The sequence below is a fragment of the Anolis carolinensis genome, chromosome 1, assembly GCF_035594765.1.
Source record: "Anolis carolinensis isolate JA03-04 chromosome 1, rAnoCar3.1.pri, whole genome shotgun sequence".
Lineage (NCBI taxonomy): Eukaryota > Metazoa > Chordata > Lepidosauria > Squamata > Dactyloidae > Anolis > Anolis carolinensis.
Genome location: NC_085841.1, coordinates 277798533 through 277823260, shown reverse-complemented (window position 1 = coordinate 277823260; position 24728 = coordinate 277798533). Strand labels below are relative to the sequence as shown.

Here is a 24728-nt window from a genome sequence, read left to right as displayed (position 1 = left end):
ATATTGAAAAACCACAAGAAAATGAATAACTATTTTTTGTCTAAATGATATTTGTCATACTGCTCTTATTGTTTTAGTTGTATTGATTTCAATAAAGCATCCAGTCTGAACAAGCTTACAAATATATACGTTTCCTTATTTACATTGTGTAGCGTCAATATATATAAGAAACCTAACATTACCACATATTGGATTGGTTCTATAGGTTCCTTTCAGCAGGAAAAGAAATTTTGAAGATCTACTAATATCTGATATGTTGGTTATTTTAAAAAAATAAAACTGGAAAGCTAATTTCACTTAGAGTATAACCACTTTGACTTCGTATTTTAGGTTAGTCTGGCAGGATGCAAATGGTAGACTACATTTTGCATAGCCTTTTTTCATTGAAGACACTGATCCTTATCAGTTTTTGAGATTAAAAGTTTTTTATTGATATGTTAAAATGCTGGCTCTCTTCTAGGACCATCCTCTTAGGTTTGAAGAGACTACCCACACAGAAAAAGAAACTGCACTTACCTCATAACTATTGCAATGTTTTGCTATGTATGTATAATCCCCTTTGGGGAGATAAAGCAGGGTATAAATAAATGTAATATAATCATCAAGATCAGGGTGGGTTTGTGGGAAAAGGGTGGGACAGATTGCTAATTGGCAAGCTTTTGTCATTTTTAAACTATCTCAGTGATAAGGTAAAGGTTTTCCCCTAACATTAAGTCTAGTTGTGTCCGACTTTGGAGGTTGGTGCTCATCTCCATTTCTAAGCCGAAGAACTGGCGTTGTCCATAGACACTTCCAAGGTCATATGGCCAGCATGACTGCATGGAGCGCCATTATACTTGGTGATTTTGTAATCCCAGTGATACTTGGTCATTTTGTGTGCTTTCTGATAATAAAGATCCCTTTATTTTAGAACTGACAACCAGTGGGGAAGGGAGATCCTTGACCTTCCCTTTTTGCTTGGGTTCATTGCTGCTGCTGTCTTCCCAGCCAGTTTCCATCAGAGTAATTACCCATTGCCTTCCTTTCTCAGGATCTCCTCGTTTCTCCATACACACTTCCCAGTATCATTTTCTCCACTTTTCCCAGTGGAAGGCAGAGATGTGAGTAACCCAAAATAAAACCACTTTTCCCTTCCCTCCCCTCGAAAAAGAAATAAACCTGTCAGTGTACTCAGTAGCAAAAAACACTTTGATATTTAACAGGGAGTGTAGAAAAGTTTTATTTTAAAGTAAGAAGGATCACATTAGGTTTCTGGGTATCATATCTTGGAGCATCCTTCAGGACCTAGTTTAGAAAGTTGCAAATTCCAGAGACACCTTGAAACTGACAACCAGCTAGGAAAACACAAGGTTCCATTGCCATTTACACAGAAATTGACCTTTCTCTATGGTTAAGAAAGGGACATTTGATCATTTGGATATCAGCTCCTACCACCCTTCCGCATTCCTATCGTTAGCACTCCAGGGAGAGCCTGAAAGGAAAGAGCAACAGCCACATACAGCCTGAAAGGAAAAAGCAACAGCCACAATACTCTAGTAACACTGTGGAGCTTGATTGACAAAGGGTATATCTCCTGATAAACCTCTGCCATCCTAAGCAGTAACCCCCTGTTAGCTGAATATAACTATGCATATTGATATTGTAGTGCTATATTGATGATGATGAGGATGATGACAACAACCTGACTCCTCCAGCTACAACTACTATGTAATAGTAAACAGACTATTTGACATGGTTTGCTGCATCATGTCTTTCAATGTGCACTGAATAAGCGTTCAAAATAAGAGTTCTATCTTGTTAATAAGAATTAGAAAACAAGTAGAAAAATTAATACTTACTAAATATTTTCATATAAGTATTTGCTGAAATTGGTTTTACCTTCTTCATTGTCATAGAATTGAGGGGTCTCATAGGCCATGCAGTCCAACCTCCTGCTAAATGCAGATTTTCCAGTCAAAGTATCCTCAGCAAGTAACTGTCCACTGTGTCCAGCCTCTATTTGAAGATATCCAGAGAAGGAAATCCCCACACCTCTCTAAATAATTGGTTCAGTGGCTGTACCGCTTCTTAAAATGAGCTACCCAGACTACATGCAGTACTCCTGGTTAATCTTGGCCAGTGCAGAATATAGTGGAACTGTTACTTATCTTGACTTGGAGACTAGACTTCTTATGCTATCTATAACGTGATGGTTCAGAAATAATTGTCTGTGAGATATTACAAGTCAAGGGTTTTAGAGCTTCATAAAGCCAATCTCCGTGAAATATTTTAAAATTTTAAAATGCTTTGAAATATCTGCAGAATATATCCCTTTCAACCAACTTTCTTGCTAATATCTACTTCTGGATTTTAAAACAAGCAAATTTAGAATTCAGTGTCGATAGTAATGATTCCCCCTTCTCCTCTATATATTCATGCACATGAGGTGACTGGAGAGCAACTTTAATGCAACACTAAAACCTGGTAATATGACTAGTACCTTTCACCTATAGGTTACTAGGTCAAATATGGCTACACATTTACAGGGTCAAAGCCATTGTGATCTGTTTAGTTAGTAAATGATCTGCCGAACTGGTGATCAGAGTCTCTGTTTGCATGTTTAGTGTTGCATTATAGTTCTTTAAGACAAAACAACATGATTGCTGTCCTTTAATCTATTTTAAGTAGAAATAGTAGTAGGGAAAAGGTAAAATGGTAGCATACCCTACAACTATATTGATTTGGCAAAGACAGTCCAAATTAATCTTCAACTGTTTTTAAAATGTCACATTTTCTCCTCCCCTCTTTGTCTTCTGCTTACTTCAGTTAGTACAAACTGATTTCAATATGTAAAATTAGTTTGCATTCAAGTAACTCAGCAGAGGGAAGAGCAGAATAGGCTCAGGCAAAAATAAATTGCTGCAGCCTCTCTTAACCTGTGTGTTATCCCTAACTTTTTGCCATTTTGGTTACACTTTGATGTTGCTTGGCCACACATCACAGTTTTCATCTGTGAAATGCTGAAGGGTATGTATTAGTAATGATACCATTATTGCATTGATGATAGTATAAACAGAGCAAGTTCCTGATACAGCTATTGCTCTAAAATGAATATACAGCTGTGAGTCTTCACTTCACTTGAAAAAGAAAAAGTGAAGACTCACAGCTGGATGGAGAAAGGAAATGTGATCTGATTACTGCCGGTTATGTTCTTTAGATTCAATTTTCTCAAGCCAATGTGTATTTTGATAAAATAATCTTTTAGAAGCAAAGATTAAAGATACCAAACTGCAGATACAGTTAATTTTGCATTTTTTACCCATTTGTGCAACATTTTCCTTTAAGAAAGCTTTTGTCAAGTTAGATCCTGAAGAAAATAAAAGTTAGCATACACTGAAATCCACTAGACCAACTTGTTTTATTCATTTTGCCGCTTTGAGTCTCCTTTGGGGGAAACAAGCGGAATAATAATAATAATTTCCTAATGAAATAATAATAATAATTATTATTATTATTATTATTATTATTATTATTATTATTATTATTATTATTATTATTATTTCATTAGGAAATTGGGCAGGTGAGTTTATGGGTGGGCGGATCAGTGGATGGCTGGGGAGGCAGCTGGGTGAGTGGATGGAGGCTTATATCGGTAAGTCAATGTGTGACTTATTATGCAAGAAAAAGAAAAATACCAAAACTGGGTCCCCAAAATGGGAGTGCAACTATTACATGATGACGACTCTATTACGTGATGACGATTATTATGCAGTGAAATACAGTATTTGCTTCCAACAGTAATGTATCAGAAAGTGTATAAGACTGTGGATGACCTGCCAGAAGAGATCTGACAGCTAAATGAACTGTTGGAATTTCAAACACATCTGAAGACCCATCTCTTCCGGCAGGTCTACCCAGTCAATTTTAATTATTAATTTTAAACTCACATCTTGTGTTTATTGTATTTTAATCTGTCTTCTGTGTGTATTTTAATATATATATATATTATAGAAATACATTTTAATATGTATATTTTATATAGTGTTTTTATGATTATATGATGTGTTTTAGCTATATTGTGCCCTGCCTTGAGCCACACAGAGAGGCAAATGGGAAATATAGTAATAATAACTATAATAACTATAATAATAATAATAATAACAACAACAACAACAACAACAATAATAATTTCATCCCCATTTCTGACATGATATATTTTTACATTGTTCTAATTAGAGTCTTTGGGCTGTCTCTGCTACTAAGAAAAACTATTTTAATATTCTGTTTGTTGTGAAATGTTGGTACTTGAACAGGTATCTGGTAATGTTTACACCCTTTTGGTGAGTGAATGAAATAGTGAAGTGTTTTGTTACCCACATGCGTACAGTAGAAACACCCTTGCACTGGTGTGGCTAGGTAATGGGAGTTCTGTTGAGTATTACTTCATGACAGTGGTTTGGATTGATTGGCTCTTGTGGTCTCTTCCAACTTTATGATTCTGTGTGGCTTTCCAAAACAATTTCAGTTGGGTTTAAAATAACTATGTGTGGCAGTAAAGGAATCAAACCAGGCTATGGGCACTATACAGTGGAGCTGGAACACTTCCTTAGTGTGGATTCAACCCTAGTCCTCTTATGGTTCCTTGACTTTAGTCTCTTTTCTGATTGATTGAGCATCAGGAGAGTCAAATGTTATGGCACACCAATTTCTTTAAGAGTGATTTTACACACGTCCAATAAATAGGGTAAATAGTGTAGTTGAGAGAGATTCAGCAGTGAGGTTTTTGCCTTAAGTTCCTTACATAAATGTAGGGAAGATGTGATTAGTTGTGCACAATTTTATGAAAAGAGATTGTCTGAGTGCCCCACAACTCTCCTGTTTGACTAAGACTCATATAAGTAAAGGTAAAGGTTTTCCCCTGACATTAAGTCTAGTCGTGTCCAACTCTGGAGGTTAGTGTTCATCTCCATTTCTAAGCCAAAGAGCTAGCATTGTCTGTAGACACCTCCAAGGTCATGTGGCTGGCATGACTGAATGGAGTGCCATTACTTTCCTGCTGGAGCAGTATGTATTGATCTACTCACATGTGCATGTTTTTGAACTGCTAGGTTGGCAGAATCTGGGCCTAACAGCGGGAGCTCACCCCACTCCCCAGATTCGAACCGCCGACCTTTCAGTCAGCAAATTCAGCAGCTCAGTGGTTTAATCCGCTGTGCCACCAGGGCTCCAGGGCTCATATATCACCTGCTTTTATAATGGAACTGAAAAGGAATTGAATATATAGGATTCCTGTGTGTGTCTCACTATTCTGCAGGTCACATGTTTAAGACTTTAAGATTGTTACATTTCTTTGGCTCAATTTGTTATCCTGATTCTAAAGCTGGGTTTTGTTTTGTTTTTTGGTACTGGACTACCAGTTGTCTTAGTTCCTTTTTCTGTGATCTCCTGCTGACCTTAATAACATTCCCGAATAATAAACTAAATCTCTGTCCTAAAACCAACTATGTCAGGTGTTTTTTGCTGGAGCATTTGTTCTGTTGAACATCTTTCCTATGCTGATTAATTCTTAAAGAAACATTATAGTAAATACTGCCTTAATCTTTAGGGCATTTGGAGATGAGTGATGTGCCTGATATTATCTGTGTTTGCTGTCCTTTTAGTTAGACCTTGTTTTACTATATTGTTTGTTGACTTCATGATAGAGTTTCAACCCTGTGATTGTATTTATGTTTGAACTGAAAACTACCTTGGGAAATGTCTTAGAGTGAAATAGCAATGTATAAATGTTTCAAATAGATATAACTACAAGAAATAGAAAAAAAAAGAAATGAAACATCTAAAAGAGTGTGAAGGAGCTCATTCATTCATGCAGGCAAAGAAACAAAGGATTTCAGTTCACTGGTTTTGTAAACTCAAGGGTTAACTCTTTGAGATTATGTTCCAGGAAGTTACAGCCAGTTTGTACAATTGCGGTTTACTTTTATTTTCTGACATGGAGGGATGACAGTACACTTCTCAATGAGAGCAAAATATTAAAAGAATATACCAAGTGAGGAAAGGTTATTCCCTTTTCAGTGCAGTTCTGAAATCGTAAGTAAATAAATACATTAATAATTGTAGGCAAATGTATTTCAAAAACTAAAAATGCAGATTGTGATCAAAAGGAACAAATGGCATGGCTTAATTAAAATACATTGCTTATAGAGATGATCTTTGAACACTGTACACACTATTCAGTTTGTTTAAAAATGGAATAATGTTCAGATTAATACTGAAATATCTTGAGGTTACATGGGGCCAAAGCTCAAGCATGGCATAAAACTAAGGTGCAGGTATCAGGTAGTTTGTGACTCAGTGGAATGTACTTCCTCAGCATTCCTAACCGAGAGCATTCCTAACCAATAAAGAGTACTGACAGGAGTGCCAGATAAAAGCCTCCAAATTTCTAATTTCCGTTTTGGCTCACAAGAAGAACAGCAAGAAAAATCAAGGTGCAGTTGCATGGAATCTGAACCAAGCCAGAAAGAGGTATGCTATATACTTTAAACAATTATTTTTGACAGAGAATTTGCGTTCACGTGACTGAATGTTCAGCTTGGCAAGCAAGAAAGTTGCTTTGCTAGTTTTCTAGCTTGCCCTTCTGGATAGGGCAAGCTGGACTTAATTGACATGTTTAAATGCAGTGAGTGGGAGAAATTCGAGGTCCTTCACTCAGAATTATCAACAACCAGTGCTTTAGAATCCACTCTTGTAGCCATACTCTGTCTCTGGAGAGGACTGGAACTGAGCTACATTTTCAAGAGTAGTTTAAACAAATAACCCCAAATTGGCCTTGATTGTTTTTGGGTGTTAGGTAGTATCGGTTTGGTCAGGTTACGTTATGTCTCAGAGAAAAGCTCAGTCTTTCCTGTTGTTTTTATGAATGCTCCCATTAGAACAGTGGTTCTCAACCTGGGGTCCCCAAATATTTTTGGCCAACAACTCCCAGAAATCCCAGCCAGTTTTCCAGCTGTTAGGGTTTCTGGGAGTTGAAGGCCAAAAACATCTGGAGACCCCAGGTTGAAAATGCATAAGGATGTGGGTGAAGTACAATTGCCAAAAATCTTGGGTCAGTCCTCCAAAAACTCCCCCAGTATTCACAGTAGCCCATGTTGGATCTGTGTGCCAAATTTGGTCCAGATCTGTCATCTGCTGGGTTCAATGTTCTCTGCATAAGAGTGAACTACAACTCCCAGATTCCCAGGGCATTCACCCCAAAACCGTGCCAGTATTCACAGTTGGCCATGTTGGGTCTTTGTGCCAAGTTTGGTCCAGATCTGATATTGGCTGGGTTCAGAGTTTTCTGAATATGAGGTCTATAGCTCCCGGGTGCTAAATTCATTCACCCCCAAACCTTGCCAGTATACAAAGTTGGCCTTGTTGGGTCTGTGTGGCAAGTGTGGTTCACATCCATCGTTGGCTGGGTTCAGTGCTCTCTGGGCAAGGGTGAACTACAACTCCCAGAATCCCGGGGCAATCTTCCTGAAACACCTGTCAAGACTCACAGCTGGCCATGCTGAGTCTTTGTGGCAAGTTTGTTCGAGATCCGTTATCTGCTGGATTCAGAATTCTCTGAATACAGGTGAACTATAACTCTCTTATGCCAAGGTCAATCACTCACAAAGCCTGCCAGTATTCACAGTTAGCCATGTTGGTTCTGTGTGCCAAGTTTGGTCCAGATCCATCACTTTTTGGGTTCAGTGTTCTCTGAATACGGGTGAACTGTAACTCCTGGATGTCAAGATTAATCACCCCCAAACCCCACCAGTACTCAGATTTGGCCATGTTGGGTCTGTGTGCCAAGTTAGTTCCAAGTCCATTGTTGGTGCGGTTCAGAGTGCTCTTAGACTTCAGGTGAATAATAATAATAACTTTATTTTTATACCCCGCCCCATCTCCCCGAAGGGACTCGGGGCGGCTTACATGGGGCCTTGCCCGATACAACAATCAAATAACAATAACAGAGCAATAACACATTTATCCCAATAAAAACATCAACATCAGTAGAAAACAATACATGAACTATACATCCCAGTCCCTACAATGCCTATAAATCATGGTGAATTCTCCCCTAACCTCTCTCTAGCTGTACAATTCATCTGTTTGCTGTGTGCCATAGAAAAGGGTAGGAAAGGGTTAAGGGAGAGGCAGTGGGCGAGGTCATGCAAATGGAGAGAGAAAGGACACTGGGATGTACTTACTGTAACCTGCAATGTCCTGGGAGAGAGTGACTTGGTGGCTGCTCAGGGAACTATAGCCTGTTTGTGGAGGCCAGAGGCTGTCTGTGTGAATGGACACCCGTGCCACATACATACAAACAGATTTTCACTTTTATTACGTACTAGTTTGGAGACCCAGCGGTGCCTGGGTTATTAGAATAAATCATCATTTGTTTTCAGATGTTAGGTAATATCACTGAAATTTGGTCCAGATCCATCATTAGCTGGGTTCAGGGTTCTCTGGACCAGGGTGAACTACAACTCCCAGATCCGAGGTCAATTACCCCCAAAGCAGGCCTGTATGGGTCTATGTGCCATGTTTGGTCCAGATCTGACATCAGCTGGATTCAGTGCTTTCTGGACTCCCAAAATCGAGGTCCATTCCCACTAACCCCTGCAGTATGTTCAGTTGGTCATGGGGCTGTGCCAAGTTTGGTCCCAGTCCATTGTTGGTGGGGGTCACAGTATCAGTGAAGGTACTGCAAGTCCCATTATCTGTGGCAAGTTTGATCAAATTTCATCATTGGTTGGGTTAATAGTGCTCTCTGGATGTAAGTCAAGTACAACTCTTGTAAAACATGGTGAGTTCTCCCCAAACCTCTTGTTCAGTTGCTGATCAATTCGTCTGTTAACTGTGTACCATAGGAAAGGATAGGAAAGGCACTGGGCAGTGTCATGCAAATTAAGGAACCCTGGGATGTCCATTCTGGAGGAAAATCAGAACATCTTGGGGGAAATTGTCCCCACATGAAAGCCTTCACTTGGGTGGGAGACAGAATGGTGTTTGTGGAGGACACTGGCGGGGTTTGGGATACATGTTCATGGTGCTCACTATAACCTGCATGTCAGTGGAGGGAGGGCCATTGGTGTCTCCTACTCAGTGGGAACTATAGTTGTTTGTGGAGGCAGGAGGCTGTCTGTGTAAGTGGACACCTCCTCCACATACACACATACACATTTTTCACTTTTATTATGTGTATAGATGTGTGTTATGTATACCCTCAGATTCTACAACCTTAGGTGTTGATTTATTTCACCATCATCTAAGTCATTTGTCATTACACATGGTGATATAAAATCATAGAATTATAGATTGATAAAATTACAAGAGACCACAAGGGCCATCCAATATAATCCCATGCCACACAATCAAGCCACTTTTGACAGATGGCCATCCAGCCTCTACTTAAAAACCCTCCAGAGAAAGGGATTCCACCTCGCGTTGAGGCAGCAGCATTCGCTGCTGAATAGCTCCTACCATCACAACGTTCTTCCTAATGGTGGTGGAATCCCCCCCCCCCCCCCGCAATTTGAATCCATTGCTCTGTGTTCTACTTTCCAAAGCAGGAGAAAACAAGCTTGCCCCCCTCATCAATATGACATGTTTTCTAATATTTAAACACAGCTATCATCTTCTACAAGCTAAACATACCCAGCTTTCTCAGCCATTTCTCACAGGGCTTGGTTTCCAAACCTTTGATCATTTTGGTCACCCTTCTCTGGACACCTAGCTTGGTAGCTGATCACTGACATTGTATTCAGTACCTTAATGTTTAATCTAAAGCCCGGAGCAGACTCTATCCCTCACAAACACAGAAACCACCAACATCACCAGTTACTTATTCTGCAACTTATTCATAAGCACAAATGGCATTAGGATCTGATCAAATGTTGCTCTTTTAGAATGTCGTACCAGGGAGAAGTTTGCAGTGACTCTTGAATATACCGTATGACCTTCTCACATCTTTAAACCAAACAAAGAAAGTGAGAGATCTTTCATTTCTCAGAGAGTGAGATGTCTTTGACTTTCCAAGATAGCACACTAAATAAGGAAAGTTTACCTGTAGTTGGGAAGAATGTGCGAACTAAAAGTTACTCCCCAAATGTTCATATCTTGAGATAGGTAAATATTATCCATATGAGCCTTTAGTTTTTAAGTAAAATACACTTTGACTGGATAATCAGGCATTTTAAAAATCTTTATTTTTCTAAACATAGATGATAGTGTGGAGTGTATTTGTGTATATATGGCTAGTGAAAACAGTTTCTGTTGAAAATCTGCCAAAATAGATGTCCTCCGGGCTAGAAACTAAATTGAATTGTCTGGTCTTATTTTCTGATTGTTGAAACAATATGTGTGGTCTCAGAGAGATTGGTTTTAGTGAGCCTTTTCACCAAGCCACATGTTTATGTATATGGTTATGAAAGAGCCAAGGTATTCAGTAGCAACACACCTGCAGTGTCCCACATGTACTTTTTCCCATCAGATTTTTGTTTTGTTGTTGTTTTTACACAGCTCCTTGAGATGAAGCCTCCACAAATCAGTTTACAAAATCATAACACAATAAAGCTTTGTGTAAATGGATAAAGCAGCAATTGTCTATCCTCCTGTTTGAGGCCCTCTGCTAACCAAATATTTACAATGTTTCTTACCAATTTGATCAGCAGGTGAGAGTAGGCTGCAGTTTTCATCAGGATCCCACTTTAGGGATCAGGCCCATGTTTGACTGTGTTGATTAAAGCAATTTTTGTTTCTTTCCTGGAAACTCTTCAAAGACTGGTAGGCAATGGCTTATATACCAGCACTGTTCCATAAGCTTCTGCTTTGAGTAAGACTGCCCTATATCATTCTTATGTTGTTGGGTTCCTGAAGGGCTTGGTTCCATGTTTGTGTGTTTTCTGTTTCGTGGTGTGTGGCTTCCTCATCCACTGAGCAAAAGTGACACGGGTGTGAGATTGTTTGTATTCCCTACATTTTGTTTGGCTATGCAGGGAGTGAATCCTTTTTGCCTACATTTGGGGGGGGGGGGGGTCTCAGTTGGTACATCTGACCATGGTAAACAAAAATATCCCTATTCACTTTTAGCTTTTATCCATACTTGGCATGTCTATGAAGGCTAGGGAATACAGTATGTAGAAATTCCTCAGGGGAAGTCTGTTACAGATGGACAGTGATTTAGTGGCAAATAACATGTGTTTCATGCTAAAGACGATGTATCAAATCTAATATGTATCTAGGAAAAGCTGGGAAACAGAAAACCCTGAGATTTTCTGAGTTGTCATTGTAGAACAGTGGTTCCCAACCTGGGGTCCCCAGATGTTTTTGGCCTTCAACTCCCAAAAACCCAAACAGCTGGTAAACTGGCAGGGATATCTGGGAGTTGTAGGCCAAAAACATCTGGGGGCCCAAGGTTGAGAACCACTGGTGTAATCAATACTGAGTCACATGGGCCAACAGGCTGACTTTGAGTGAGACAGCTTCTGATAAATCACCAGAATAATTTTACAAGTTTTTAACAAGATTTTTAAAATTGTTGAATTTCACTGAAAATAACACAGACATATCACAGGCATATGTGTTCTGAAATATGATTAATGACATTTTTGAGTTTTACACACGTCATATGATGCTGAATGACTCAATTATATTGCATAGAAGAGGAAAGGGCACATGGTTTGGGACCCACCTACCTTCATGACCATTTTTCCACCTATGAACTTTCACAGTCTCTTCGTTTATCCAGGGAGGCCCTTCTCTCACTCCTGCCTCCATCGCAGGCTCGGTTGGCGGGGTTGAGGGAGCGGGCCTTCTCAGTAGTGGCCCCCCAAATCTGGAACTCCCTCCCTAGGGAGATCAGGCAGGCACCCACCCTTGCTTCTTTTAAAAAGCAGCTAAAAACCTGGCTTTGTCACTGCCCATTTGAATAACTCAGTCCCCATGACTAAAATTCAGATTAATACACCTTCTTTCACATAGGTCCCTTTCCCCATAATAAATTGGAAGTCCGTCCCCCACCCCTTTGGTCGAGAAATGTTTGCAGTGTGTCCTTTGGCGCCAAAGCACTTTACAATTATACTATTGCACTTTAGTTCAAGTGCCCCCCCCCCACACACACACACACACACACACTATCCCCCTCCACCAACCTGGTGGTACATTTTATTTTATTTTACTTTTAACTCATTATATATGTTAAATGAGTTTTTATGGTTTAATGTATTGTCTTGCTTAAGGTAATTTTTTGTATAATGTCGATTTTACCGTGTTTTTATTGCAATATGTTTTAATTGTTCTACTTTGTCTAGTATTCTCGGGCTTTTGTCCCGTGTTAACCGCCCCGAGTCCCTGCCGGGAGATGGTGGTAGGATAGAAAAATAAAGTTACTTACTTACTTGATCGAACATCATGTGTTCATTACAAGTCTTGAATGCCACTGTGCTAGACAGCTCCAACCACAGTGGAATGGATGTAGAACATGTTTGTTTGTTTTGCACTGAACATTGGAATCTTGATTTTCATATTTGTGATTGCCCTATCTCACAAAACTACAAATAGAGTACTTGGCATTGGGTAGAGACGGTCATTCTGAAATATTTGTGTCTTTGTGAGATCACAGTAACTAGCAATTCTCAAGCAACAGGGCTTATTTTTAGGCTAAGTCCCAGCCTTAAATAAATTGGGAAGCTGAGGAGTGTTCCAATAACACAGAGTAAAACAGAGACAGGAAATAGAGGGTCTTGGGGTAATGAGTTCCAGCCACACTCGAAACAGAGAGCTCGGGAAGGCATTACTTGAAAATAGTTTCTCTATGACTGCCTGGCAATTTTTAGCTTGTTATTTTACCATTAAAAGAGAACACTCTCGCTGCAGATTTCAACTATGCTACAGAAGCTCCCCCTCTTCCCAAGACCATCTGGCATTATGCATCTCTTGAAGCCTTTTGAATGATATTACTGCCTGTTGATGACTGATCTCTACTTTTTAAAAAAAGAAAAACCAGATGCTTTGAGCTAGGGAGGTGAGGGAACTCAGTCTGAAGTTTATACAGTTGTAGTATATACACCCAGTGGAAGCGTGTAGAATAAGCCTGCAGGACAAATTTCAAGTCAAATATGCACAACTATTCAGCTTGCTGGAAGAAGGGAAAGACAAGATGAGAGCAGGACCGATTGTGGTTCTCCAGAACGAAGCTGTGATTGTTCCGAATCCAGGGAAATACAATGGCTGAAATGGACCCAAAGCATGGATAGTGAGATTGATATTTACAAACACTTTAAGTGGCTAAAGAGGGTAAGTGACTTTGCAGTGTCAATACTTCTTAACAAGTTTATGGGTAGAGAAAACAGAACATGTGAAATTTTCCAACTTTTGGGGAGAAATGAAGGCTTATGGTCTGTTTCGAGAAGAGAATGGGGAAATTATCAATCTTCCTTTGTCTCTATAAGAAAGCCAACATGGGAAAGTTTTAAGCAAAATGATCAAGCATGCTTTAATACTGCAAGTTTCCAACTTGCTTCTGTTTGGCAATTGATGGGTTTTTTAAAAGTCAGTATGCTGTTTAACTTTCCTAGCTTTCTTGTTAAGCGTTTGTAACTTTTGAATATATATTTATATGTGTTTTAAACAAAAGAAAACTCACTTTAAGACTAATCAACAACCTACATAGTTTGAAATTTAAGTAATACAATCCAATTTTCTCCAGTAGCATTAAAGTCAATTTGTGCATTTCATCTTGCATGTAGATCAAACTAATTTAATTTTGTTCTGAGTAAACTGGTAGTAAAAATATATTTACCAGAATTTCCTTTTATCTTTGAGGAATTATTTTTAAAATTTCCTTCCTATAGAGCTGCCTTTACAGTTGCAGTAGCATATCCATATATCACAATAGTAGAATTAGTGCAATATGCACACTGCAGTATATCTTTTAACACTAAATTCTGTATTATTTTTGTTTTTGTGGTATTCTGTCAACATTCCATATTATTTCTCTTTCACTCTGTTAATGGCTGAATTTTGAGCAAGTTGGGAGCAGGTACATTTTAAAATTGGTCTTCAGGAAGATATCTGAATTATTATTATTATTGTTATTATTATTATTGTTATTATTATTATTATTATTATTATTATTATTATTATTATTATGTCCTGCTTTTTCTCACCATATAGAAACTCAAAGCTGCTCACAATTAAAAGCATTGCAATACAACTTAAAATATACAAATATTAAAACAGTATTAAACATCATTAATATTAAAAGAAATCAGGTTAAATCCATAAAATAATAAAAAAATCACAGCAGCCCCAGACATAATCTTTAAAATCTTCTTCTTTAAATGCTTGTTTGGATAAAAAAAATTTAGCCTACCGCTGGAAGGACAGCAGGGAAGGGGCCATTCTGGCTTCCCTGGGCAGGGAGTTCCAGAGTCAAGGGGCAGCCACGAGAAAGCCCGCTCTCTTGTTCCCACCAACCGAGCTTGAGATGGAGGTGGTGCCAAGAGAAGGGCCTCTCCTGAAGATCTCAAGGCCCAGGCAGGTTCATACAAGGGGATGCAGTCAGCCAAATAGCCTGGACCTCAACTGTAGTATTTTAAAGGTCATAACCAACACTTTGAATTGTGCCCGGAAATAAACTGGTAGCCAGTGGAACTGCTTCAACAGGGGGATTGTCTGCTCCCTGTAGCCATTCCCAGTGAGCAATCTGGCTGCAGCTCTTTGGACCAGATGAAGTTTACGAGCACTCTTCAGAGGCAGCCCCACAAAGAGTGTGTTACAGTAATCCAGATGGGATGTAACTAAGGTGTGTACCACCATGGCCAGATCTGGCTTCCTAAGGAATTGACGTAGTTGCCGCACAAGTTTTAATTGTGCAAAGGCTCTCCTGGGCATCTCCAACACCTGGGCCTCCAGGTTCAGCTTTGAGTCCAGGAGGACCCCCAAACTGTGAACCAGTGTCTTCAGGGGGAGTGTGACCCCATCCAGCACAGACTGGATCCCTATTCCCTGATCTGCCTTCTGACTGACCAGGAGTACCTCTTTCTTGTCTGGATTAAGTTTCAATTTATTTGCCCTCATCCAGTCCACTTGTGATGACAGACACTGGTTTAGGGTCAGGACATCTTCCATGGCTTTAGGTGGAAAAGAGTCATAGAGTTGGGTGTCATCTGCATATAGGTGGCACTGAACTCCAAAACTCTGGATGGCCTCTCCCAGTGGTTTCATGCATATGTTAAACAGCATGGGGGACTAAACAGAATCCTGAGGCACGCCACAGGACACTACCCAGGGGTTCAAAGAGGAGTCCCCCAGCACCACCTTCTGATTATGGCCCTCCAGGAAGGACTAGAGCCACTGTAAAACAGTGCCTCCCAGTTCCATCCCAGTGAGACGACCCAGAAGGATACCATGGTCAATGGTATTAAAAGCCTCTGAGAGGCCCAGGAGAACCAACAGGGACACATTCCCCTGTCTAGTTCTCTACGTAGGCCTGAACCCAGATTGTAATGGATCTAGATATTCCATATCATCCAGAGTTGGGAGGCCACCACACACTCCAAGACCTTACTCAGAAAGGGAAGGCTGGACACAGACAAATAATTGTCCATTATAGAGGGGTTCGGGAATGGCTTTTTAAATATGGGCTTCACAACTGCCTCCTTTAGGCAAGTTGGAACTTTGCTTTGTTCCAAGGAGACAAAAAAAAAAAACAGTACAGTAGTAGGCAGATCTACCCAACATGTTCCACCATGTTTATTCCTATTTGGGTATAGGGGTTATAGCCTTAGATCTCCAATTTTTGATAACCAAAAGGACTGGAAATAGCACTTTTTAGTGATAACACAACTTTTGTGAGCGCAATAGAAATGCCCCCTACCCCACAGAAGAGCCTGGATTCTCATCATTGACCTCATTATTTATATTCTTATAATGACTTAAACTATATCATTCAAATGCATGTTATGTCACAAGTCAGATGTTAGTTTCTCAGTTAAGCTGTAAAATTCCATATTCACACATCACATTTAATTAATAAATAAATGGGGAACCAGGAGTATAAGAATTGGGACTTGCAGCTTTAGTTTTAAATTGAGTTTAGCAGTAGCTATCTTCTTTCCCTAAACAAATGTACTCAAGATGCAATTTCCAGAAAGCCATACTGGGATTGCAAACTAATCTCTAGTTTCCTATCTCAGAGAGGACATTGACACTGTGTAACATTCTTGTGGGAGAACTCATTCTTAAAAGCGCAGGCGTACTTGGGATTATTTCCAAACTCACTTTTTCAAGCGTATGTATTCTGGTAATGCAGCCTGTTGTTTCTCTGGTTCTCGTTGTGAAGGAATGGATGTGTGGTGGAATTCCAGTAGCTGTAAGTAGGGGGGGGGGCGCGTTTGGAGGGTTTCTAAAAAATCACTGCACCAGTTGTAACACTCCTACTTGTAAATGGGATTCTTAATGAATGAGAATGAGAATATAAATAGTGAGGCAAGGGTGATGAGAATTCAGAACTGGGGGCAGCAGCTTCATTTCTTCTGTGCTCACAAGCTCCTTTGATAAGTAATTAAACATTTGCAGAAAGCTGTACATTAAATTCTTTCTTGTACCACATGATCCCTTTGCTGTTACATACTTGGGCACCAACTGTGGTGGAAATCTGATATCCTTTGGCTGTTAATAAAAGCCCTGCTTCCTTCACTAGAGGGGGTGGAGGGAGAGGAAGGAATTGGACTTCTATCAGTTCAGGCTCTGATTTCACTGAGAGATGTTGGAGTGAATGAATCAAGTGTAATATTAGTTCTGATAGTGCAAGATTGAAGGGTTGTTTCCTTTATTATTTAGAAGTGAGTTTGAATTATACATCTGGAGTAAATGAATAAATATAAAATTGCTGAACTATAATAAATATAATGAAGCCTTTGAAATGCTGATGAGATCAACTACCCTTTGGCTGCTTTACATGAACCAGCTGACAGTGGCATGCAAGATTTCATAAAGCTCATTCAAGTAGATGCCTTTAACAAAACAGTCCTTCCCTGAATCGTTTCCAGCTTCAAAGAGCCTGGTTCAAAGGGCAGTGTCAACAGAGGCCCTGACCACGTGGGCGTCTGCTTGGGGTGAGGGGGAGCAGGGATTAAGTAATTGGAGTCAAACAAGACAACTTCTTTATTCAGAAAGTGAGCACAGAGAAAATAATACCCCCCCCCCTTATCAAGTAGTCCCTGGTTATAGGCAGAATAGTGGTAATTATTTGTTTTTAGAAGAGGAGCTTGTGGTGTGAATTATCCTTAAATAGCACTTCCTTTCCTCTCATATAGATTTTGCATGTACTTTAACATCTTCTGTTGCAACTCATTTCCATTTGGGGAGTCATGTTTTCTAGAAAGCAGTTTGAGATTAAATAAAAATAATTTGGCTTCATCCAAACATAACACAAATTCATGGCTTGTTTAATGTTTGATCCTGAGTCTACCCACAAATAATGGTTTCTGCAGGAAGGCCAAAACAGGATTATACTTTGGAACTAGCCTTCAAATCACAGGGTTCGCAGTTACATTGGAATTTACTTACACTTTAGTCAAATCACCTGTGGGGCTATTGGTCAATCTAAATAGCCTGCTGTGCCTCATTGAGTTCACAGTAAACTTGTGAAATTGTACCTTGAGGAAACAGGAAAGAAAAGCAGAGAAGATCTACACTATATTTTGCCACCTTTTGGTATCTTACAGCTCAAACCATAGTGTAAGTTACTTAGAGTACTGAGCCCAAATCACAGTTTGACATTAAATCTGAACCCAGTTTTATAGTATGTCTGATTTACAGCAAGTCTGTTTATCACTTATGGCCATTCTATAAAATAACTTGCTGGATGGCTTGCAATGTTTTAAAAGAATAAGATACAATACTGTACCATTCTTGTATCCACAAATAATACAACCCAAGATATTCACATCCATGCATACCTGAAACCATTAATAATAGGAAACCCTATATTTGGACTATACTCAGGCCAGAAGTACATTGGAGGACCTAGAGGGAACTGCAATCACTTCTAAGGAGAATTTGTTTGGAGCATGAAACCATAAATATTGAATTTGTTAATAAGGGGGTCATACAGTTTACTAAAAGCATCAGAAAATGGCTGTTTCTATCAGATGATGAGTTAAAATAATAGCACGGATAATAATAAAAACAGAAATCAAGAAATCCACAATGTAAAAACACAGCTTGTTCAGCCCAGTTGAATCTTTCTCAGATGTTATCAGTTGACGTTAAACACTTATTGAAGTGTAGAGACTTCCGAGTTGTTTTCCTTTAGTATGGTGGTTTGACTTCCTTCATATTTATGATGGGAAAAAATGCAACCACAGAAGGAGAAGGCACACAGCTGTGGCTACCAGCCCTATGCCACCTGTTTCCCAAATGCCTGCCTTCCAGACATGTCTGTGAAGGTAAGGAACTATATGAACTAATATTATCAGTGCCATAGGACAGGCAATTGTTCCAACCTGTCTTCCCATAATTCCTTGATTTCGTGAGCACGGAAGCAAGGCACTTTGAAAACAAGGGACACAGAGCCAGCAGTCTTCTTCTGTTGCCCATAGAATCATAGAGTTGGAAAAGACCTCATGGGCCAAACCCCCCTGCCGAGAAGCAGCAGGAAAAGCACCCCCGACAGATCGCCATCCAGCTTCTGCTTAAAGGCCTCCAAAGATGGAGCCTTCACCACAGTCTGGGGCAGAGAGTTCCACTGCTGAACCACTCTCACAGTGAGGAAATTCTTCCTAATATTCATGTGGAATCTCCTTTCCTGTAGTTTAAAGCCGTTGTTCTGCATCCTAGTCTCCAGGGCAACAGAAAACAAACTTGTTCCCTCCTCCCTATGACCTCCCCTCACATATTTATACATGGGCATCATTTCTCCTCTCTGCCTTCTCTTCTGCAGGCTAAACATGCCCCTCTTTTTCCTTTTCCACACTTTCTTCCTTATGTGTTTGTATTGCTTGTCTTGCCCCTGCTATTACTACTGGAAATGAAGATGGCAAATCCAGCTATAGGAGTCCCTTCGGATACACTATTTCATACTTGAGATGTGCCACCCGTCTCACTTCATTTGATAGAAATATGAAGCAGAGAAAACATAAAAAATTTTCTGGATTTGATGGGAAGATCCAGAAAAATATATATACTCATGTAAGTTGATCTCATGTATAAGTTGATGTCAGGTTTTGGTGCCAAAATTATGATGCATGGATAAGCTGGGGGTCATTCCATGGAGAGAGGAAAACACCAGTGCCAACTCAGGGGCAGTCATTTCTAGTCAACATCGCCACTCCCTATCCACACATTCAAAAAGACCAAAAGTTGTACCATGGCAGAGATAGTTAAGAAGGTTAATGCATCTTTTATGTTGTTCCAGGGTGGACTGAGCCCTTGCCTTTGACCACTCTACTCAAAGAATGTGATGGTTCCTTTTGATATATAAGACTTAAAGTACAGTACTCACATTTATCCATGGATGAGTCAACCCAGATTTGTTAGGTTGATTTTTTGACTAAAATTTCTAGATTTATACATGAATATATAGGGCAAGTTCTGCTATAATAGTATTGCACCCCAATTCCACTCCAACAGACAAATGAGGGCCACATGCCTGCTTCATGCTCTTCATAATATGTTAAAATACTCCATGTGAGAGATCTCTCACAACTACCAGGTTCTTATTTAGGGAAAATATAAAATAAATCTCAAAAGCCTCAGTTTTCTAAGTTCACATACCCTGTGTTTAGTTATGTTTGTGTAATACAGACAATTCCCAATATGTCCTTAAATATAAAATAATAATTGTGAAATGCTTAGTTTGGTGATGCTAAAATAATGATAGTGAGGTAAGAGTTGTCTACAAAAATAAATTGGAAAATACAAACACCACTCTATCTTGTCATTTGAAATTTGAGTGCATATTATTGGAGAACAAGCCCTATGCGGAGAGGCTTAAAGAGCTGGGCATGTTTAGCCTGCAGAAGAGAAGGCTGAGAGGAGACATGATAGCCATGTACAAATATGTGAGGGGAAGCCACAGGGAGGAGGGAGCAAGCTTATTTTCTGCTGCCCTGCAGACTAGGACACGGAACAATGGCTTCAAACTACAGGAAAGGAGATTCCACCTGAACATCATGAAGAACTTCCTCACTGTGAGGGCTGTTCGGCAGTGGAACTCTCTCCCCGGACAGTGGTGGAGGCTCCTTCTTTGGAGGCTTTTAAGCAGAGGCTGGATGGCCATCTGTCGGGGGTGCTTTGAATGCGATTTCCTGCTTCTTAGCTAGATGGCCCATGAGGTCTCTTCCAACTCTACTATTCTATGATTCTATGATTCTATAACCAGATCCAGCATCTTCACGATAGTCTGTGAGGATGAGCAACTGAGCAAATTACTGGATGACCATATTCTGTTGGCTCTGGCTTGTTTCCTTCTGCCAGTTCATATTAAAAGAAAGTTGGGACATTGAACATGTCTCGGGTTTATTACACTTTTCTGCACAGGTACATGCTTTTATTGTCAAAGGAATTTTTTTCACTATTCCAGATGGGATAAAACAGCTTCGTGTAAACAAATAAAACAATCTGTCCATGTTATGTAAGTGCAGTTAATGGCCTGGAGGGGAATAATACTGGTTGTGAAAATTCACTTACAGAGTCTTGAATATGTTGCATATTAAACATTGTTATCATGATTGGTATTACCTTGGCTATTTAAGTGCGGAGTAGAATGCTCTTGAAGAGTTTTAAGTACAGTAAAACAGTTGTTCATACAAGCCCATTTTTTTTCTGAACTGCCTGTATGTAATATTGCTTAGACCTGGTTTAGGTCTCTACTTTCTCAGGTACATATCTTCACCTTAGATGATAAGTTCTCCACTTCCTCTGTAGAAATACTTTTTGGTAGTCTTGTCCGTTATTTGACATTTAGGCCTAGAACAGCTTTTCCAGCCATGTGGGAAAGCTTTTGCATTTATCTGGGAAAGTGTGGATAACTGTGCAGCCACTATTGACTTTAGGAAAATGTGTATTCATAGAATACCACACTCTTTAAACATAGCCAGCTGCCAAAACTTCAAAAATGCGAAAGTGCAAAAACCAGATGTTGCAGTGGTTTGCTATCTCTCCTGTACCATTGAACGACCACAGGAAGTTGGTTGTGTGTAGCCATGGCAGCATTTGGTTCCAGTATCATACACACATGTATACCCTTGGGCTATATGACTATTTATTATGTTGTCATTACGCTTGCCATAAAAATAGCCGACATCATACAAGATGCTGATTGAAAAAGAGCAGATGTTTGCTTTGTAGGTGAGCTGGTCTGGACTACATTTGTCTGTTCTTATTAAAGCAAGCAGTAGCTGATGTTTTGGCAGGGCTGATTTTTTTTCCTTTGATTATTTTCTCTGATGTGGACATTGGCTAATGTTGCTTCTCAGTCTGGGATATTTTAGAAAGATAAATTAGAGTAGAAAGCATGGTAATACATTATCGATGTATGACTTAATGCAGAAATGAATCTTAATCTGGAACTAAATGAATTGTCCTGAAAGGGACAAAACCTATTTCAAGTAACAGGCAAAATACACCTGTTTTTTAATGTCTTCCTATTAGACAAAAGTTGTTTTTTACCTCTAGGTTTATACTGTTATGGACTTTCTGGGTCATTGATGCTAGCCTGATATGTGATCGGACTGTGCCTTTGAACATATGTTAGATGTTCTTTCATCAGATTCTATAAGACAAACCATAATGCCTTTTTATTAGGAATAAGATCTTTTACTGACTTATAGAATAAGACCCTTTGATTTCTGTGGACATTATTTCTAGATAAGGGTGTATAGATGCTTGTTTATCATGTCTGTTCCCATGAAACGTACATGACACTTATGTCAGGATAGTTTCATAACCTGCATGTAGCCTCAAATTCAAATGTACAGTCCTAAAATTCAAATGTTCTTTTAGTTGAGAAGCTTAGGCAGTCAGTGTCTCTTTTATCCTCACTGATTAGATGTGAGGATAAAATGGAAATGGCAGTGGGAACAGGGGCAACTGGGAAGAAATTAGAACTCACAATACATGCACTGGATGCATGCCTTTTACATTCTCTCTTTATAATGAGAAATGCCACAGCCATGGGTTTTTCTTTCTTTGCTTTCTTTATATGCCCCTTCCCTGCTTGTTGGCATGCTTTCTTTCTTGCTCACCACGGAAGCAGACAGAAATAAATGACACGGATAGGAATGGGGGGCCAAATGGGGAGTAGAGCACATTAGGGAGTCGAAAGTTATATGAGGACTGTTCTGAAAGTGTGACGCCCCTGGCTGCGAGAGCACTGGAAACCAATACACCGAGGCCAATAAATAGTCTAATATCTTTATTAAGGAATTAAGAAATTAAAACGAAAATAAGCAGAAGGTATAGTTCATCAATAGACCTTCCAGGAAAGGTCAAATATAGTCCAGTAGTATATTGTCCAATATATAATATTAGAGTTTAAAGTTTGTAATCCAAAAACCGAAACGCACTCAAACTTCCAAGCAGTTTGAGTGGGGAACGTCCAAGTCTTTTACTAGAGTTCAAAGCAAGTCCAAGGCAAGGAATTGAAGACAAAGCTGGATACACGGCATGACAAGGCAAGGCTGGGTTCACAGCAAGACAAGACAAGGAACACGGCTAGGCAAGGCACGGCAAGGCTGGAAGGTAGTGGACTTAAACGCAGTCCACACTTGGCTGGAAGCGAAGTTAATCCTCCAAACTGACACGTTGACTCCGCGCTGGCTAGGCAGCGCACAGAACTTTTAAGAACTTCGAATCTTCCCTCGGAACAGGTCTCTCAACAGCTCTTTTCCCAAGGGAAAAGAGCTAGAACAACATCTTGACCAGATGCAATCCTCCCTTAGAATTCTCAGGGGAAAATAGGTTAATCAGCAGATTCCCTTGCTGCTAATCGCGCGCTTCGTCTCTGGCCAGCTTTCTCCTGTCTGTTAGTTTGCACAAACATCTTTCTATCAAAGGGAGGGGAACTGGGAAGAGAAGACTCCGTTTCAAGGCCCTTTTTAATGAGCACTGAACTAGAATTGTCAATAGGGAACATCTGGAACGGGGCAGAGTCTTGCTGAATTGGCACTAAACCTGTTTCCTCATCACTGTTGTCCACAAGGGAGTCAGGTTCACGGCCCAAGGGTCCATGGGACATCACAGAAAGTCATATCCATCAAGACACAAGTAATTTATTAACAATATAAGACACATGCATCTACATATATGTATAAAGTAACTCTTTGTTAAAACATTGTTTAAATTATTTAAGTTAGTCTCCACCATTAAGCTGAGTGGTTTGGTTGGGTTGGTTTTCTCAAGAGTTTCCACAGTGATGCAATGTTTGTACTAGTGATGAATAACAGTAATATAAAGAGCTAATGGCTCCTCTCCTGAGACTCTGGCTCATTTCCTCTTAGCAGATCCCCCCCCCCAATGACCACGTGCTCAGGTAGATGATCTGGCCTGTACACAATAGAATCCCAATGAACATACAACCAAGGTCTTACTCAAATCACACAAACACCCATAACCCAGAAAACCCAAGAGCCTTAACCCACTGAATTATCTCAAAATATTTTCCAGGACTGGTGGGTTCATCTCAAAAGATATAACCTCACTTTGCTGAGCTCCTATTTGCAGAGCTTCAGGGGCTGGGGCTGCATATGCGTATAATTATGCATATTTTACTTTGGAAATGGAGGAGCATTCGTAGATTGAGTTTGAAATGCAGTTGTGTGTGTGTTTGTGTTAGCATTGAGTATGGATAACAGTTATTTGACATAGTAGCTGGAATCTTATTACTTGTTGTTTGGGACATCGATTGCTGATTCTCCCCATGCTCCCTAACATTCTCAGAGACGCTGGAGTTTGTGGTTTAATTCTAAGAAATGTGGGAAATTAAACCACATTTTAAAATCCACTAAAATGTTTGTGGCTTGACAGTGTTTGTTGACAAAATTGTAAGCTACTCTGTTTCCCCAAAAATAAGACAGTGTCTTATATTAATTTTTGCTCCCAAAGACATGCTAGGTCTTATTTTCAGGGGATGTCTGATTTTCCATGAAGAAAAATTCACATTCATTGTTGAACAAAAAAAAGAACATTTATTATATACTGTACAGTAGTTGTCATCACAAACCAGCATGACCAGACAAACTGAAATCCTATCAAGAATTTATTGTGACTACCATTATTTCCATGTACAATAATGGTACAATGGTACATACATTTATCGATACTGCATGTTCTGGTGTTCTGTTCAGCAGGCATGCTTCCAAACAAAAACTTTGCTAGGTCTTACTTTCAGGGGAGGCCTTATATTTCGCAATCCAGCAAAACCTCTACTAGGTCTTATTTTCCGGGGATGTCTTATTTTTGGGGAAACAGGGTATACAATGCATTCATTTTATCTTCATGTAACTGATTATACTCTACTTAGAAGTTCTAGTCTACATCTAATAATAAAATTGCTAGTTCAATTACTTGTATTATTAATTTATTGTTCTTTTTAGTCCCAAGTGAGCCACCATACTTCTGCCAGTAATGAAACTTATCAAGAACGCCTTACGAGATTAGAAGGTGATAAAGAATCTCTCATATTGCAGGTATGTAATTTACAAACCTCC

The 24728-nt window shown here is 39.6% G+C and overlaps 1 protein-coding gene across 18 annotated transcripts in view; it reads left to right on the top strand.

Annotated features, from left to right (window-relative positions):
* Positions 1-24728, top strand: part of ppfibp2 (PPFIA binding protein 2) — a 139591-nt gene that overhangs the window by 50090 nt on the left and 64773 nt on the right. For 14 of the 18 annotated variants that reach the window (XR_010001956.1, XM_062967735.1, XM_062967734.1 and 11 more), the window contains one exon: positions 24615-24707. Coding sequence is in view for 16 of the 18 variants with exons in the window: in XM_062967735.1 (XP_062823805.1) it covers positions 24615-24707 (93 nt within the window). In the remaining 2 variants the exon portion in view is untranslated. Of the gene's footprint in view, positions 1-5951; positions 6070-12646; positions 13309-16306; positions 16388-24614; positions 24708-24728 lie in introns of those variants that run through there. The other 4 variants (XM_062967740.1, XM_062967737.1, XM_062967739.1 and 1 more) reach the window with 4 other exon arrangements.